The sequence below is a fragment of the Diabrotica virgifera genome, chromosome 3 (assembly GCF_917563875.1).
Source record: "Diabrotica virgifera virgifera chromosome 3, PGI_DIABVI_V3a".
NCBI lineage: Eukaryota > Metazoa > Arthropoda > Insecta > Coleoptera > Chrysomelidae > Diabrotica > Diabrotica virgifera.
Genome location: NC_065445.1, coordinates 35,292,605 through 35,312,359, shown reverse-complemented (window position 1 = coordinate 35,312,359; position 19,755 = coordinate 35,292,605). Strand labels below are relative to the sequence as shown.

The window sequence follows — 19,755 nt, the reverse complement described above, 5'->3', positions numbered from 1 at the left end:
GATTCAACACAGTGTTTAATAGGTTATAAATTAAATTGACAGCTGTCATCTGTCAATTTCTTCTTTTTTTAGGTAAAATTAATACGATTTAGGGATTTCTAGGGGAAATTGAAGCTCCCGTCTAGGGATATTCTGAAATTTCATCTGGCAACCCTGGTTGAATTATTTATTTTTATTAAGTGTTTCAGTGTTTATGTTTATATTTATATTTATTATTGTGCTAATTTGCTAATGCCACATCATCGACAAAAATTGCAAAAATTACATTAAAATTTTTAAACAATAATACTAGATATTTTTTCATAAACTAATAGTAAAAAATCAGTGATATTATGTTTTGGTTACGTTTTTTTTATTGAGACATACTTGAGATGCATTGAGATATACACTTTAGTTGGATTTTCAGGTAAATATTTTTGGTTATATTTTTTGATAATTTTTTCTTGATATTTGGGCACTTTTACTAGTTTCCCCCAAAGAAAACAGTAACATTTAAGCTTTTTTCACATTAGGCTAAATCCACAAAATTATTCCCTAATTACTCCTAATTTTTATTAGCTATGGCCAACAAAATCCTGGCTATGGCAGTAAAAGCTGAAATTAAGGATCCGTTTGTTGAAGACGACCCAAGATATATACAGAGTCAGTTGTCTACATCCTTGGATCTGGGGGACCTGAAGAATGAAGCAGATTACAATAACTCAGGTAAGACAAATAAGTAGGTACCTAAACAGTAAAACCTTGATACAACTGACCTCTATTTAATGGACTTCGGATATCTCTCTATATTGAATTTCCTCCTTATGGAGTATTGTGCTATCGGACTTCAGATATAAGGGACAAAAAATTTGATCAAATGTAAAAAAATTGAAAACGTTCTGTTAATATTATACATGCTTAACCTGCCCTATACCAAGATACACTGCATATCAGTGGTCCTCTTTGACCCCAAACCCTACATTTTACAAATACTTTCAAAATTAGATATGATGCATTATCTGCCTGTTTCATATTAAAGCTTTAATAAGGCATGGTTCACCTCAGATATTATCAAAAACTGATTTTTTAAAGAATTTATACCTGCAGTGAGAAAATTTCAAGACAAGAAACTGGGAATACCTCCGGAACAGGTGAAAAATGTTTATTGATTTTAGACAACGCTCCTGCTCATCCCTTTGAAAATATTCTACTTTTAGAAGATAGCAACTTTAATTGTATGTTTTTGCCAAAAAATACATCGCTTATTCAACCCATGTATCAGGGAATAATTTTGGCAACCAAACCAATATATGGCATAAAGTCTTTGGATGAAGTAATGGTTGTATAATATGATGAAAATAATGCAGAAATACAAGACAGCAGTGTACCTTGCAAAACTTAAAGTGCTTAAATTTAAAATCAACAAATTTTAATTTAGCTGCAGCATGGAAATATTTGAAAGAGCAAACATTAAAAAACGGGTGGAAGAATTTGTTTGATGGCCAAGATGTAGACATAGATTTAGAAGGATTGGAAGTTCCTGATTGCTGTAGGACAATACATAATAATGCCGGAGAAGAAGTAGCATAGTAAGATGTTTGACAATGGCTAGAAGTAGGTAATAAAATAGTAAAAAATGAGGATGGGAGTGAAGATATCGAATAAGACAAAACAACACTGCCAAAAATTTAGTTCAGAGGTAACAGTACATCACGATTGATGATCTAATAACATTTATTGATTATTAGTCAGATAATAAAGTTCAACTGTATTTATTATACGCATTATCGTTATTTTAGAAAGTTGATTATATAAAAACAACAAACTTCAAAAGTGCACACAAAACTTGATTCTTTTTTCAAAGCAAGATTACCGATAATAAGAGTATTGATATCAAACAGCAACATAACTTCATGACAAATGTCTGAAAATATTATTTACAAAAATTTTTGTTTTTGATTATGAACTTTCACCTTTAACGGACGCCTTTAAGGTTTTACTGTAATACGATCGAAGGAGACAATGTGGTGTAATTCCTATTTTTTTAGTTATGAAAATAAAAGGTAGAATTAAGGAAGAATTCGTTGAAAGCAGCGCCAGATATATAAAAGATCAGTTGTCTACATCTTGCGATCTGCGAGATTTGAAGAATGAGGCTAGAAGTGAAGATCCATCAGGTAAGACAAGCGATACATCATCATTCTCTTTGCCTTATCCCTATGCAGGGTCGACTTTACTAATTGCATTTCTCCACACAATTCTATCTTGGGTCATATCAATGTTAATCTCCCTTACACCAACATGTCCTGCCTTATCATCTCCCCCAGTCTTCTTTGGTCTTTCTCTCCTACTCCTTGAAGGAATCTGCACTTCAGCTATTCTTCGTATTGAGTGATTAATGTCTCGACATTGAACATGAGCAAACCCTCTTAACTTATTCTCTCTCATTTCATATTCATATTTATTGTTAGTAGGATTTCTATTTCAATAAAGAATTTCAATTTTCAATTTGGCATCAATTGGTGCCACACCTAGACTTCCCTAATCCTATTCATTTCTAATTTTATTCTTTTTTGTCAGTCCTGTCATCCATCTAAGCATTCTCATTTCCACCACATGCATTCGTTGTTCCTCTTTCTTTTTCACTGCCCAACATTCAGTTCTGTATCCAAATGTTCATTTCACCATCCAAAGATACCATTTTATTTGTAGTAACTCCATCTTTAAATGAACATTCAAAATACTCTGTTTTTGTCCTACAAAGTTTTAAATTTTTTTTCCTCCAGAGCTTGTCTGTACTGTTCCAGTTTTTGTTCTAAGTCTCTTTCACTATTTCCTATTAACACTACATCATCAGCATACATTAAGCACCATGGAATGTTCCAAAACTAATGAGAATAAATAAGGACTAAGCACCGAGCCTTGCTGCAATCCTACTTTCACATGAAATTTATCAGTCTCTCCCACAACCTGTCCTAACACTAGTCGTTACTCCCGCATACATATCTCACAATATTTACATATTCACCAGGGACTTCTTTCTTATTGAGTGCCCACCACAGATTCTCTCGAGGAACTCTGTCATATGCTTTCATAAGATCAATGAATACCGTATGAGCATTGGTTTCTTTATTTCTGTGTTTTTCCATCAGTTTGTGGGCGTACTGGGAAAATCCACTAACTCACAAAAGTCAAATTTTGAGAAAAACGCATTTAAACATTATTATACCTTATTACTTACCTCTTAAAAATCGGGTACACTGGCTGTTTAAGTTTTAGTACCTGGATATGATTTTGAAGGATGTTAACCACAGGTGGTGTGCACATACATGTACATAAAATTTATTTGGAAAAACATTATTTTATTCATGAAAACTTAGAAAAAGTTAGTTGATTTTCTTTGTCATTGAATGTACCGATTTAAGCAGGGTGGCTGACGAATTAGGAGATATAGGGTTTTTCCTGTTAACATATTGATGTTTGTGGATTTAATGGTATTAAAATGTCAAAATTGAAAAAAGTGGAGTTAGTGGATTTTCCCAGTACGCCCACGAGTTGCCTTATAATGAAAATTGCATCTGTTGTTGATCTGCCCTACATATAGCTAAATTGATTATCGAATATTTCGGTTTCCTCACATATCCGTCTATCAATTACTCTCTCCCATATTTTCATGGTGTGGCTAAGTAGTTTTATAGCCCTGTAGTTTGTACATGGGAAAACCTGGGCGGAAATAAAGATTAGTGCAAAGAATAGGACAGAATGGAGGCAGACAGTTGACGCCCTATGCTCCGCATGGAGTGAAGAGGAATAAGTAAGTAAGTAAGTAGTTTGTACATTGTTGTATGTCTCCCTTGTTTTTGTAATCAAGTAGGTACTAATATACCGCTTCTCCATTCGTCTGACATTTGACCAACTTCCATAATTCTATTAAATAGATCTGCTAGCCAACTTGTTCCTGTCTCTCCCAATGCTCTCCATACTTCCCCGGGAATATCGTCTGGTCCGACTGCTTTTCCTATTTTTATTTTTTGAAGCGCTTGAGCCACTTTATCGTTTGTTATTTTGGTGACCGTTGCTGATACTGTCTCCGTTAACTCCACAGGCTGTCCTGTCAAATTCTTCATTTAATAAACTGTCAAAGTACTTTCTCCATCTCTTTTTGACATCCTTTTCGTGAATTTTTTTATTATTTTCATTTCGGATACATCTAATCTGATAAAAGAATAAGACAAGCGATACAATCAACGAATATATACTCTCCTAGAAGAAGAGATTCATTGGGAGAAATTGTCACGATTATTTGTCACTTCAAAAGACTCCTGTATTTTGAAGTGTCAAAAATCTCCAAGCAAAGGCTTGGGGAAAAGTGGAAAAGGAGTACGAACAGAACGATAACTTATGCACCCAGGGTTAATAAAATTTCAATGCCATTGATATGCTAATTTTTTTTCGCAACAAAATCTTTATTTTTATTATATTAAATTGTTAAATTTATACTTTTAAAACTTGAAAAGGTATGAATACTTCAAAATTAAAAGTATGTTTTTATTAGATACATATAAAAAATTTTATAACTTTGAATTAAAAATGGGTTTGTTCAAACACGAACATATTACGAAAGATCTATATTCATTGATACAATCGTAGGAGATAGTGTCGCACCTCCGTTCAAACAGTGTTACAACTCAAAAAAATAAAAACGATTTTATTGCACCAACATTTTAAAAAAAGTATAAATTCCTATCTCAAAAAGTGTTACGTGTATGGTTCAAGTATTTATCGCTAGATGATACTAGTGTCATTATATGGTTAACTAAAATGAACGATGCACCGAACATAAACAGTGTCACATATTGGCTTGTGCAAGGCAGTTGTCCATCTTAGATCTCTATAAACCATCGTTTGTCGAGATAAGATAGTATATTTGATTGCTTTATTCAAAACAGTCTGCGAATGTGCTCAAGAAAAGTGACACCTTTATTTTTCTTTTTGCGGTATTTTTTATTGAAGTTTGTTACTTATATTTAAAGTTGACTAAAAAGTAGATAATTAAAAAGTATAACCCTGTTAACCAGATAACAATAATGATATTATATTCTGTATTGCTAATGCCCCTTTCATACTTTACGACTTCGGTCGTCAAGACAAACGGTTGTAACGACAGTTTGTCGTATATTCCTTTAGTCCAATAAAGCACTGTACAGAGTCTTTCACACAGGACGACCACGATTAACTGTCGTACCGTTGCTATTTGGCTGTCGTCCACACTTATCGACAGTTAGTCGTGTAGTACCAGTAAATCCAGTGGCACGAACATAATGGAAGAAAATTATAGATGGTGAATTTTTAATTGTGTTGGTACAAAATGGACTGGTGTTGTGGCATAAAGCGGATCACAAATTGAGTTCCATACCTGAATATAATTATTTAACCCATTATCTTTAGTTCCTAATGTTGTGAAAACGCATTATGTATCACTATTTGAATAAAATGTGTTTGCTACATTTCATTTAGAATAGAACATTAAGTGCAAATGTAATAAAATATTTTGAAATAATTAACACAGTAGGTAATTTATTTTAATTTAATAAAAATATTGAAAAAAGTCGAAAATTCCTTTTTCATATTTTTGTCAATGTAATTTCTATAAATATTGATGTTTATATGGGATTAGCTACAGTTATGTTATAATGATAAATACACATTTTTACCTAAAATACTTAAGAGGAAACAGTAGCGATCAACAGGTACCGAAAACGCGTTACAAGATTGCGGCTGTAATTTTGAATATTTTTTCGAGATATTTGGCACACGTATTCGTAATATAATAAAGAATGGCAGTACAGAGCCCAATTTGAAAAATATATTAATATGTGGAAATTACTCTGTAATTAAATACAATATTAAAAAAACGAGCCTGTACCGCCATTAAGAAGAACAAAAAATACACTTTCTTCAAATAAACTTTTTTATCCGATGCCTAGATTTTGTGTCATTTTGGAACTACTAAAAATGTTTATTTCATTAGTAGTTCCAAAATGACACAAAATCTAGGCATCTGATAAAAAAGATTATTTGAAGAAAGTGTATTTTTTTATTTTTCTTAATGGCGGTACCGGCTCGTTTTTTTAATATTGTATTTAATTACAGAGTAATTTCCACATATTAATATATTTTCAAATTGGGCTCTGTACCGCCATTCTTTATTATTACAAATACGTGTGCCAAATATCTCGAAAAAATATTCAAAATTACAGCCGCAATCTTGGAACGCGTTTTGGCTACCTGTTGATCGCTACTGTATCACCTTAAGAAGCAGCCGCTGTCGACTGACTATGATCGTTGATTTGATTGAAATATTATAGGGGTTCGAACGAGATTGAAGTATTCTCCAATACAGAGTGTTCCATCGAAAATTTGACCCCCACCTCAGTATCTCAGAAACCAAGAGTTTTTTCAGAATTAAAAAAACATGTCAATTTGTATTGAGGGGGGGACGAACTTTCATGCAAAATTCGTTCCCTTTCCCTGCCCCGCATCAGCCCCCCAGTTTTTTTAAATAGCAAGTGAAGTCGAGTGGCACATCATTTGAAAGGTATTTGTTTTCTCTACAGGAATAACCTTAAAGATAATTTTGGATTTAACTAATTTATAATATATTTTTTAAGTCCAAAATTATCTTCAAACTTATTACGTAAATTAAAAAAAAATAGTGTCGTTTAGAGAAAAAAATTACCTTTCAAATGATGGGTCACTCGACCACACTTGCTTTTTAAAAAAAAAGTAAGGTCGATGCGGGGCAGTGAGGGGTTATATTTGAGGGCATGAATTTTGCATGAAAATTCGTCCCCCTTCCATTAAAAATTGACGTGTTTTGACTAACTTAGCACCGACGGATTTAGATAGTAATTTAAATTTTGCATTTTTGCCGGGTTTGCATAATAATTCTAATTGGAAAAATGCGTGTTTCTCATAATGTATTAATAGATGAGGAAATGGTGCCATATTTAGGAAGACAGATGTACATAAAAGGAAAACCAATTTGTTTTGGGTTCAAACTATGGTTGTATTTGTGTGTATGTATAAAATTAAATGCCCTATTGCCCGATTCATTGTACGCCGTGTGCTCTCTACGACAATAAGATGAATACTGTCGTAAAGTGTGAAAGTCAGATGAGCACGACAAACGGTCGTACGACCGTTTGTCGTGACGACCAAAGGAGCGTCCACTTTAAAAATAAATAATATTTCGTAGATTTTTCGTTATTTTGTCTGTATAGTGTCACAACTCAAAAAAATATATATATTTTAATATTTTTAGTAGAGTTAATATGTACACTATTTTGTAGAGCTTCAAAAATGTTTGTAACCCACTAAAACAGTAGTTATTGTTCTAATTTTAATAGTTTTTGAATTAAACCTGGAAAAGTTCTAGCACAAATTTTAAATGTTGTTGTCTTGATACTTTGCTTTTTTGACTTATGACACTCTTTAAGCAGAGGTACGATGTGGTGTAACTCCCATTTTGTTTTTTTAGTTATGGTGGTAAAAGGTGAAACTAAGGACGAGTTGGATGAAGGTGATTCAAGATATGTTGAGAGTCAGGAATCCACCTCCCTTGATCTGGGAGACTTGAAGGATGAACCAGATGAGTCAGGTGAGATACGTACAAAATTATAAAAATCTAGTACTACTGCCGCCAGGGGGGTACAACGACCTTCTTTATTTGGATGGACTTACCCAAGTTTGTTTTTTATGTATTTCGACCCCGTAGAACACTAACTTTTTGGGTAACAGTTGGTCCGGATGTCGATAAGATTGTTATAAACAAAAAATTTGCAAAATTACAAAAAAGCGATTTTTGTGCAAAACAAAACAGTTTTTTGTATTTTTTCTTTGTATGTTTTGTATAATTTGACTTGAATTTTCAAATGCTGTAAGCACAATTGCTATTTTATTTTTTAATCAAAAGTTATTCGGGTTAAATAATTGCAATTTTTCGATTTTTTGAAACTTCAACCGCGTTTATCTCAAAAACTATGCATCCTACGAAAAAACTTGTAAGGACATTTTTCTGTAATTTTGCAAGTTTTTTGTTATAACAATATTATCGACATCCGGACCAACTGCTACCCAAAAAAATTCGTGTTCTATGGGTCAAAATACAGAAAAAAACTTGGGCAAGTCCATCTAAATAAAGGTGGCCGTTGTACCCCCTAGCGACAGCACTATAGTTTTATTCTTTATTATGATTTTAAATACACTGAATAAGTTTCATCTTTAAGCACTTGATGCAGACATTAACCTGTTGAAGTAAGAAGTAACAAACTGTAACAACTATAGAGGAATATCTCTACTGAGTACAACATATAAAATTCTAACAGCCCTCATCAAACAAAAACTCACTCAATTCACAGAGAAAAAAAATTAAGGACTACCAGCAAGGATTCAGAGGAGGCAGATCCACTACAGATGCGATCCACATAGTTACACAAACAATCGAAAAATGCCACGAACACAACATAGAACTCCACATTCTCTTTGTAGATTTCAGACAAGCCTTTGACTGTATTGGAAGAAATAAATTATTTATTGAAATGAAAAATCAAGATATATGTACCAGCAAAATTAATCAGATTAACAAAAATGACCATGGATGGATCTCGAGCTAAAGTAACAACAGAAGAAGGTAGCACAAAATCAATTGCAATAGAAACAGGAGTGTGACAAGGCGATTCCCTGTCAACCACATTTTTCAACATTGCAGTAGAAGGAACAGTCAAGGCCAGCAAAATTAAAGGAACTATAGCCCACTCCTCAACACAAATAGTTGCATATACAGATGATTTAGTTCTTATGGAAAGAGACAAGGAAAGATTAAAAGAAGCAGTAACAATCCTGGCAAAAAAAGCACGGAAAAGAGGTCTAGAAATTAACGAAGGAAAAACAAAATATCTACTCTGCTCTAGAAGGGAAAATAACAGGACGAGAGAAATCAAAATAGAAAACTACACTTTGGAAAGAGTCCAACAATTTAAATATTTGTGAATGGCCAAAACAAGAGAAGTGAAGAAGTAACGGAACGAATACTAGCAGGCAACAAAACATACTGGAGATATCATAGGCTTCTGAAGGACAAGAACTTATTCCAGAAATACAAAACTGAAAATATACAGAGTTGCAATCAGACAGGTAGTTACGTACGCAGCCGAGACAATGTGCCTCACGGAAAGAGATGAAGAAAAATTGAGAATATTCGAAAGGAAAATCCTCAGACGGATTATGGGCCCGATAAGAATGGACAACGGAGAATTGAGAAGAAGATTGAACCATCAACTAAGAGACATAATGAAGGGAGAAGATATAGTTAGATTTATTAAAGCACAGAGGCTGAGATGGCTGGGGAACATAAAGAGAAGGAAAAACGATCTACTGATTAAGAAGATCACCAGATGGAAACCAGAAACTGAAAGACCAAGGAGAAGACCCAGAGAGAGATGGGTGGACCAGGTCATGAGAGATATCAAAATTCTGGAAGTGAGAAACTGGAGGGAACTATGCACATATCGAAATGAGTGGAAGAAAATTGTAACGAAAGCCAAGTCATACAACAAACTTTGACAACGTACAAGTGGAATGCGGAGTGATTCACCGCAATAAGCGAATCCGAGAGCTCTAAGTAAGAGCGGCAAACATTCCAACCGGAATGAAAAGCCCTGATGATGATGATTATGTGCAATGCGATCCCCGGCTCACGGGTGAGACGCTGGTCTATGGGAAAAATCGATGTGGCTCGTATATGAGTCGGTTGGTAGCAAACCTGTTAATTTCGAGGTCTTTTCTCTAAAAAAATGATCCATTTTTTTATAATTTGATTATGCATGTAGAATAATGAAAAAAAATTATTTTAAGGGGCGTAATAAGTGTATTTTTCATCATAATCCAACCAATTTACGTCCACTGCTGGACATAGGTCTCCCCCAATTGTTTCCACACTTCACGGTTTTGTGCTGATTGTTGCCAGTTTTTACTAATCCGCCTGATGTCATCTGTCCATCGTGTAGGCGGCCTTCCTCTACTGCGTTTATATTCTCTTGGTCTCCATTCCATTAGTTTTCGTGTCCATCTTGAGTCCTTCAGCCTGGCGACGTGTCCTGCCCAGTTCTATTTGAGCTTGGTGCCACGTTCTATGACATCTGTGATACCGGTTCTTTGTCTGAGATCTTCATTTCTTATTTTGTCCCGGAGGGTTACGCCCAGCAATGATCTTTCCATACGCCTTTGAGCAACCCTCATCCGACGCTGTTGCCTTGGTTAGAGTCAGTGTCTTGTAACAGTCATGCTACGGACCATTTAAAATTAACTACATTGATTTGCTATTAATTCAATTAAAAAATACAGTTAAATTAAAAAAATTCAATTAAAAAAATTCAATTAAAAAAATACAGTTATTGTGGGTCAAAGGACACAGCGGAATTATGGCTAATGAACTCGTGGATTCCTTAGCTAAGCAGGCTCTAAAAGAAGGGACATATACAGTGCGTCCATAAAGTAACGCATAAATTCATTATTTCGTAAACCGGCGACTTTAAAGAAAAATCCCGAAACAGGTCGATTTTTATTTTTAATTTCCGATTTTTTGGAATATATATCAAACTAGTGACGTCATCCATCTGGGCGTGGTGACGTAATCGATGATTTTTTTAAATGAGAATATGGGTCATGTGATAGCTCATTTGAAAGGGTATTCAATTCTCTATTCACTAATGTAAACATTAACATAATTATTTATACAAGGTGTTCAAAAAAACATTTTTTAAATTAAAATAATTGAGACAAAAAGCAGAATGTATGTAATTTATCTAATTCAAAATACGTTTTAATGTTGTCAGAAAACAGGAAAAAATGTTTTTTTGACAAATAAATATTGTTTTTCGCTTAAATTCAATGTTAAAGCTGCCACCCACCTGCCTCTTGCCAGTTTGAACATTTCGTTTAAGCGAAAATCAATGTTTATTCGTCAAATAAATTTTTTTTCTGTTTTCTGACAGTAGTAAAACGCATTTTGAATTAAATAAATTACATACATTCTTCTTTCTGTCTCAATTATTTTAATTAAAAAAATGTTTTTTTGCACACCCTGTATAAATAATTATGTCAATGTTTACATTAGTGAATAGAGAATTGAATACCCTTTTAAATGAGCTATCACATGACCCATATTCTCATTAAAAAAAAATAATCGATTACGTCATCACGCCCAGATGGATGACGTCACTAGTATGATATATATGCCAAAAAATCGGAAATTAAAAATAAAAATCGACCTGTTTCGGGATTTTTCGCGAAAGTCGCCGGTTTATGAAATAATGAATTTATGCGTTACTTTATGGACGCACTGTATTGACTATAAATGTACACCTGAAGAAATTAAAAATATTAGCACTATGTAATATATATAAAATAATCTGGAGCAAAGAATTTGAGGAAATTAAAAAAGGTATAAAAAACCAATACAGAAGTAAAAACTTCGAGATGTATTCTGGTATAAAATCGTTTATTTAAAACTATAAAATGTCATGGAATGCAGAACGTTTTCGTTCTAAACAGAACATCTTCAGTGCATCCTGCCGAGTATTTTGAAACTAGCACACTGTAAATAGTGTTAACATCATCATATATGGTTTACATCATGTAATATGTTAAAATGTTATGACTACAAGTCGATGTTAATAGATAAAGTGGAACACATGCTAAAAGGGTTCAGTTGGTCTGTGCCAATTCAATGGGCACAGACCAACTGAACAATACTAACTTACCTTAGTACAAATATGCACCTAAAAAAAGTTACAGCCCTTTGAACTTACAAGATAAAAATCGATTTTTTCCGATATATCGAAAACTGTTAGAGATTTTTTAATGAAAATGGACACGTGGCATTCTTTTGGTAGGAACATTTTAAAAATAAATTATAATTAAATTTGTGCACCCCATAAAAATTTTATGGGTTTTTGTTCTTTTAAGCCCCCCCAAACTTTTTTGTACGTTCCAATTAAATTATTATTGTGGTACCATTAGTTAAACACAATGTTTCTAAAACTTTTTTGCCTCTTAGTACTTTTTGGAAAAGCTAGTTTTTATCGAGATATTTTGAATATTTGTCAAATCCACCACATATTTGTATACTGTTACGTACGACTGTAGAGACCTGGTAATAATGTGAATTTTTTTTTATAAATTACATTTTGAGGTATATTTTGAACCATATTAGAAAAGAAGCCACATCTCGATAAGGGGTGCCTCATCGGAAAAATACTAAGAAGCAAAAAAGTTTTAAAAATATCCTGTTTAACTAATGGTACCGCAATAATAGTTTAATTGGAACGTACACAAACATTTGGGGGGTTTAATGGCACAGAACCCCCATAGAATTTTTATGTAAACATATTAAAAAAGAAGCCGTATCTCGATTAAAACTCATTTATCGAAAAAATACTAAGAGGCAAAAAAGTTTTAAAAATATTGTGATTAACTAAGGGTACCACAATAATAATTTAATTGGAACGTACCAAAAAGTTTGGGGGGGTTTAAATGATCAAATCTCCCATAAAATCTTTATGGGGTGCACAAATTTAACTATAGTTTATTTTTAAAATGTTCCTGCCATAATAATGCCGCGTGTCCATTTTCATTAAAAAATCTCTAATAGTTTTCGATATATCGGAAAAAATCGATTTTTATCGTGTAACTTCAAAGGGCTGTAACTTTTTTTAGGTGCATATCTATACTAAGGTAAGTTAGGTTCAATCGAACTATTTTTAGTCCCAGAATATGTGATTCAATTTATGACCTGTATTTTTGTTACACCCTGTATATTATCACAAATTAATAATACAGAATTAATGCAATTATTTATAGAACATATTAAAAATATAAAAATCGAATTATAAACTAACTAACGTAAAGACCGAAATTAAAATCTATTATAATATATAAGTAAACCTGTGTTTTTGCCTGATGTGGTATTCCCACTGACCAGTGGTCATTCCTTATAAAGTATGTAGAATAAGTAGGATAGAAAATGTTAAGTAGATAGGTATAGGAAAATATATTGTAAAATAAATGAGCAAAATTGGTGAATCGGCGAATGAGCCTTCAAGGGCCCGTAGTCATACAACTTCAAAGAAAAAAAAATTAAAATTAATAAATAAAATTAACAGTACAGTGGAACCCCGATAAGTCGGCCCCCGATAACCCGGAAGTCCGGCTAACCCGAACCGATTTTCATCAGACAAAACAAACATTTTTATCACTTTGACTGAGTTTTTTACCAAGAAATAAACAATAGATACTGTATACAACTGTAAGTAATATGTAGGTACTGTGCATGTGTATTTCATGTATTTTACTAATTTTTACCGTATTCTCTGGCTAACCCGGATTTTCGATAACCCGGATCGGCTGCGGTCCCGATTAATCCGACTTATTGAGGTTCGACTGTATTAATATCCCTCAATAAATTTCGTTTCGACCCACCAGCGATCAATTTAGAAAGTATTTTTACCATCAGAGGGCTTGTGTCGCCGCGTGTTATTTCTGATACCGGGCAGTACCAGTCAGTTCTGGTCAGAATCGCATAAAGCGCGTGCCGTGTGCAGCAAAAGTTATTTTTTTGTAAGCGACGAAGATCTAGAATCCATTCAAAGATACGCTATTTAAATGGAATAAAAACATCATAAATACTAGCTATCCAAAAACCCAAAGTTTAAATCAACAGTAACCAAAGATATACCAATTTAAGTATTAAAATCACACCGTAATGATGACCAAGTAACAACCGTAAGCTGCACACAGCTTCTAGGTAAACCTTCGATTATTATTTCTTATTGAAAACAGCCTAAATTCATAATTTATGTTGTAACTTTGGTATCTAGTTTTCGAGGAACAGGATAATTTCATGTAGTTTTTATGTAAATTTTCCATTTTAAAATCATTTTTTGTCCATTTACTTATCAGTTTTTTTTTGTATGATCGAATAAAAAAAGATACCAACGGTTTCGAAGTTTTATCGCGCAGATACATGTGAACGCGCATGCTTCTTTAAATGCTTGGACTGACAACTACTCAGTTCGTCACAGATTTAGACATAACCTAATGTTTTTGTTTGGGAAGAATCAGTAATGTTTTGTTTGGTCTGGTACGGGAAAGCTAAACTGTTGCAATTACTCATGAAAACTTTTAAATATTCATTATGTTACTTTGTAGACTTCGCCGCATCCCACAGTCCAAATCCTTGGAACGTTGTAGAGCATCCTAAGGCAAATTGTTGAAGGCCTTACCTATATTTACATATCATATCACCAGGACACCAGTAATTTGGCTTCGTTTCAAACAGCCTTCCAAACACTTTAGATGTTGTAGTGCTAAGAGGATTTCACCCTAAATAGACCTGTCTTCGTGGGAATAACAGTTATTCCCACGAAGACAGGTCTATCTGAAAATGTCTAAAGTGTTTGGAAGGTTGTTTGAAACGAAGCCAAATTACTGGTGTCCTGGTGATATGATATGTAAATATAGGTAAGGCCTTCAACAATTTGCCTTAGGATGCTCTACAACATTCCAAGGATTTGGACTGTGGGATGCGGCGAAGTCTCATAAAAAACTGATAAGTAAATGGACAAGAAATTATTTTAAAATGGAAGATTTACATAAAAACTACATGAAATTATCATGTTCCTCGCATATTAGATACCAAAGTTACAATATAAATTATGAATTTAGGCTGTTTTCAATAAGAAATAATAATCGAAGGCTTACCTAGAATCTGTGTGCAGCTTACGGTTGTTAATTGGTCGTCATTACGGTGTGATTTTAATACTTAAATTGGTATATCTTTAATTACTGTTGATTGAAACTTTGGGTTTTGGATAGTTAGTATTTATGATGTTTTTATTCCATTTAAATAGCGTATCTTTGATGGATTCTAGATCTTCGCCGCTTGCAAAAAAAGAACTTTTGCTGCACACGGTACGCACTTTATCAGATTCTGACCAGAACTGACTGGTATTGCCCGGTATCAGAAATCACACGCGGCGACACAAGCCCTCTGATGGTAAAAATACTTTCTAAATTGATCGCTGGCGTGTCGAAACGAAATTTATTGAGGAATATTAATACTGTTAATTTTATTTATTAATTTTAATTGAATTAATCGAAAATCAATGTAGTTAATTTTAAATGGTCCGTAGCATAACTGCTACATTCTCCCTCATCTCCAGCAAAAAAAATCTCAACCATTGTTGAGTTGGCGCCCTTCTTCTTCTTCTTCTTTCCTTGTTGTACCTTCGTATCATTTGTCTCTAGCATTCTTATCTAATTTCCTTCCATTTTTGTATCAACAGGTCTCATTTTCTTCCTTGTTTCTATCAGTTTATTATCCCATCTATTTGTTTTTATACCTCTAAATCCAACATTCAGTGTATTGAAGCTAGCCCGAATACTCGGACGTTGGCGTGTAAAAGGTTAAACATTGCATTACATGTTTCATTAAAATAAAAAAATATAAATTTTGTTTTTTTTTTATTTCAGGCTTTCTTGAAGAAGAGCATACATTAGAAACTATGAAGAAAACTATATCGGGACCTTCATGTAATAAAGAACAACGTATGAGCCAATCTGTTGAGGAAAAAACGATAAATTGTGAAATTTGTTCTAAGCAACTTGCCCATAAGTCATTAAACCGACACATGTTAGTTCACACAGGAGAAAACCCTTACAAGTGCGAAATTTGTTTTAAGCAATTTTCTAGGAAATTTTGTTTGAAAAAACATTTGAGAGTGCACACTGGAGAAAAACCTCACAAGTGTGAAATTTGTTTCAAGCAGTTTTCTCATAGAAGTACTTTGAAAACACATTTGAGAGTGCATACTGGGGTAAAACCTCACAAGTGTGAAATTTGTTTAAAGCAATTTTCTAGGAAATTTTGTTTGAAAACACATTTGAGAGTGCACACTGGAGAAAAACCTCACAAGTGTGAAATTTGTTTCAAGCAGTTTTCTCATAGAAGTAGTTTGAAAACACATTTGAGATTGCACACTGGGGAAACACCTTACAAGTGTGAGATTTGCTTTAGACGGTTTAATCACGAAAGTAGTTTGAAAACACATTTGAAAGTGCACACTATGGAAAAACCTTTTAAGTGTGAAATTTGTTTTAAGTCGTTTGCTTTGAAAAGTTCTTTGTATAAGCACAAAATGGCCCACACTGGAGAAAATGATCACAAGTGTGACATTTGTTTTAAGCAGTTTTCTCAGAAAAGTGATTTGAAAAGACATCTGAGAGTGCACACTGGGGAAAAACCTTACAAGTGCGAAATATGTTTGAAGGCGTTTGGTCAGAAATTTTCTTTGGATACACACATAATAGTTCATACCGGAGAAAAACACTACAAGTGCGAAATTTGTTTTAAACTGTTTGCTAGGAAAAGTTCTTTGTATACACACAAAATAGTTCACACTGGAGAAAAACCTTATAAGTGTCAAATTTGTTTTAAGGCGTTTGGCCAGAAAAATGATTTGAATAGACATCTGAGAGTGCACACTGGGGAAAAACCTCACAAGTGTGAAATTTGTTTTAGGCAGTTTTCTGATGGAAGTACTTTGAAAACACATTTGAGATTGCACACAGGGGAAAAACCTTACAAGTGTGAAATTTGTTTTAAGCAGTTTAATCACGAACGTAGTTGGAAAACACATTTGATAGTGCACACTGGGGAAAAACCTTACAAGTGTGAAATTTGTTTTAAGCAGTTTAATCGCGAAAGTAGTTTGAAAATACATTTTAGTTTGCATACTGGGGAAAAACCTTACAAGTGCGAAATTTGTTTTAAGATGTTTACTCAGAAAAATTCTTTGGATGCACACCACATTGTTCACACTGGAGAAAATCCTCACAAGTGTAAAATATGTTTTAGGCAGTTTTCTCAGAGAAGTAGTTTGAAAACACACATTAGATTGCACACCGGGGAAAAACCGTACAAGTGCGAAATATGTTTAGAACAGTTTACTCAGAAAAATTCTTTGGATACACACAAAATAGTTCACACTGGAGAAAATCCTCACAAATGTGAAATTTGTTTTAAGACGTTTTCTCAGAAAAGTAGTTTGACAATACATTTGAGATTGCACACTGGGGAAAAACCTTACAAGTGCGAAATATGCTTTGAGCAGTTTACTCGAAAAAGTTTTTTGGATACACACAAAATAGTTCACACTGGAGAAATTCCTCACAAGTGTGAAATTTGTTTTAAGGAGTTTACTCAGAAAAGTAGTTTGAATACACATTTGAGATTACACACTGGGAAAGTACCTTACAAGTGCGAAATTTGTTTTAAGCAATTTAATCAAGAAAGTAGTTTGAAAACACATGTGAGAGTGCACACTATGGAAAAACCTTATAAGTGTGAAATTTGTTTTAAGCAGTTTTCTCAGAGAGGTAGTTTGAAAACACATTTTAGATTGCACACTGGGGAAAAACCTTACAAGTGCGAAATATGTTTTGAGCAATTTACTCAGAAAAGTTCTTTAGAATTACACAAAATAACTCACATTGGAGAAAAGCCTTACACATGTGAAATCTGTCTTAAGCAGTTTTCTATTAAAAGTGTTTTCAAAAGACATTTGAGAGTGCACACTGACGAAAAACTTCACAAATGTGAAATTTGTTTTCAACATTTTAGGGAAGCAGGTACTTTGAAAACACATTTGATAGTGCATTCTGGAGAAAGACCGTATAAGTGTGGAACTTGTTTAAAGCAGTTTGTTACTTCAAGTCATTTGAAAAAACATTTGAGAGTGCACACTGGGGAAAAACCTTATAAGTGCGAAATTTGTTTTAAGCAGTTTTCTGATGTAAGTAGTTTGAAAACACACTCGAGATTGCACACTGGGGAAACACCTTACAAGTGTGAAATTTGTTTTAAGCAGTTTAGTCAGAAAACTAGTTTGAAATTTCATTTGAGAGTGCACACTGGGCAAACACCTTCTTCTTCTTAACTCTGCAGTCGTCTCTTAGTCCCTGCCTTCAAATAAATTAAGTCCATCACAGTAGATTCCTAAAACGAGTCGACCTTTCAGCCTGTACTGGGTTCATTTGCTGACGAGTCTTTGCATGTGCGGTATCAGCTGTTGTTTTCGAAACCTGGTCTCTCACAACGTGGTTGCTACTCACGTGCTAATATTTTATAAGATCACATCCCAGGGAATTATAATATATCAATAATTAATGGCTACCTTATAAAGTACCCCACACAAACCTTATGGAAATTAGATCCCAGTGGATTTCGTTCATACTTTGGGAAAATATTCTTTGAAGCATCCTGATAAAAAGTTCTCATGGGCACAACTGAATCGTATGAACGATTTTCAAGATATAGAGGCACAAATTCGGAAAATTATAAGATTTACTGGATATTCCAATTCCCTGAGTTACTGAGTACTCGTTGCTCCCTGAGCAACGTGTAGAAGTTTGGATCAAGGAAAAGTACTAGCAATCTAGGATTTTTTCCTGGCTATCCAATGTCAACCTTTACTTTGACCTTAACCTTCAACGGACGTTATCTTCGAGATTTTCGTGGGTTTTCGGCATTAAATTGATCTAAACAGATTACTCATGGGTTTTTGGGATCGCTAAACACGAATATGTCATCAGAATTGACCTCCGGGTGACGTGGTGGCCAGGCCCACTGCAAGGGACGTCATCTTCTAGAGTTTCGATGGTTTTTGGCATTTAATTGATGCAAATGAATTACTGGGGGGTTTTTGAGGTCGCTAAACACGAATATGCCACCAGCACCGACTCCCGGAGCACCTGGTTTCCAAGGTCAATGAAAGGGGCTCCTGTAGTTTCGAGGGTCTTTGGTACTATATTAATGCAAACGGATTAGTTATAGGTTTTTGGAGTTGCTGAACACGAATACGTGAACAGCACAGACACAAGAGCACCTGGTTCCTAAGACAGGTTATCTTCTGGAGTTTCGGAGGAATCAAATGGATTACTCTCGTTTTTAACTCCAGAATATAAGCTGTCTTAGGCATCAGGTGCTCCTGTGCCTGTGCTGATCACGTATTCGTGTTCGGCAACCCCAAAAACCTATAACTAATCCGTTTGCATTAATGTAGTACCAGACCCTCGAAACTCCAGGAGCCCCTTTCATTGACCTTGGAAACCAAGTGCTCCGGGAGTCGGTTCTGGTAGCATATTCGTGTTTAGCGACTTCAAAAAACCTTCCAGTAATTCATTTGCATCAATTTAATGCCGAAAACCCTCGAAACTCTAGAAGATGACGTCCGTTGAAGGTCAAAGTCAAAATAAAGGCCGCCATTGGATAGCTAGGAAAAAATCCTAGAATATTAGTAGTTTTCCTTGATCCAAACTTATACATGTTGCGAGGTAACCAGTAACTCGGGGAATTGGAATACCCAGTAAATCTTATAATTTTCCGAGTTTGTACCTCTATATCTAAAAATCTTTCATACGATTCAGTTGTGACCATGAGAACTTTTTATCAAGATGCTTCAAAGAGTATTTTCCCAAAGTATGAACAAAATCCACTGGGACGTAATTTCCATAAGGTTTGTGCGGGGTACTTTTACTGAAGAAGATAATCTTGTATCTCGGAGAACTTTCCTATATACACATATCAATTAACTGACACCTGCACATATGCTCAGAAGGTCAGCTAATATTCACTTGCCTGAGATATCTAATGAGGGA

The 19,755-nt window shown here is 34.2% G+C and overlaps 1 protein-coding gene across 1 annotated transcript; it reads left to right on the top strand.

The window, feature by feature from the left end:
- The first annotated feature begins 316 nt into the window (after positions 1-316).
- On the top strand, positions 317-18,933 carry LOC114345149 (zinc finger protein 271-like). The gene is made up of 5 exons (XM_050646425.1): positions 317-406; positions 559-705; positions 2,028-2,156; positions 7,520-7,639; positions 15,571-18,933. Exons 2-5 carry the CDS (start codon positions 561-563, stop codon positions 18,033-18,035), a joined length of 2,859 nt encoding a protein of 952 aa, XP_050502382.1. The 5' UTR covers positions 317-406; positions 559-560; the 3' UTR covers positions 18,036-18,933.
- Positions 18,934-19,755: the final 822 nt, after the last annotated feature.

Coding starts and splice junctions, on each gene's coding strand:
- LOC114345149 (XM_050646425.1), top strand. CDS start 561: ATGGCCAACAAAATCCTGGCTATGGCAGTAAAAGCTGAAATTAAGGAT. Junction 2,157..7,519: donor TAGAAGTGAAGATCCATCAG/GTAAGACAAGCG, acceptor TTGTTTTTTTAG/TTATGGTGGTAAAAGGTGAA. Junction 7,640..15,570: donor GGATGAACCAGATGAGTCAG/GTGAGATACGTA, acceptor TTTTTATTTCAG/GCTTTCTTGAAGAAGAGCAT.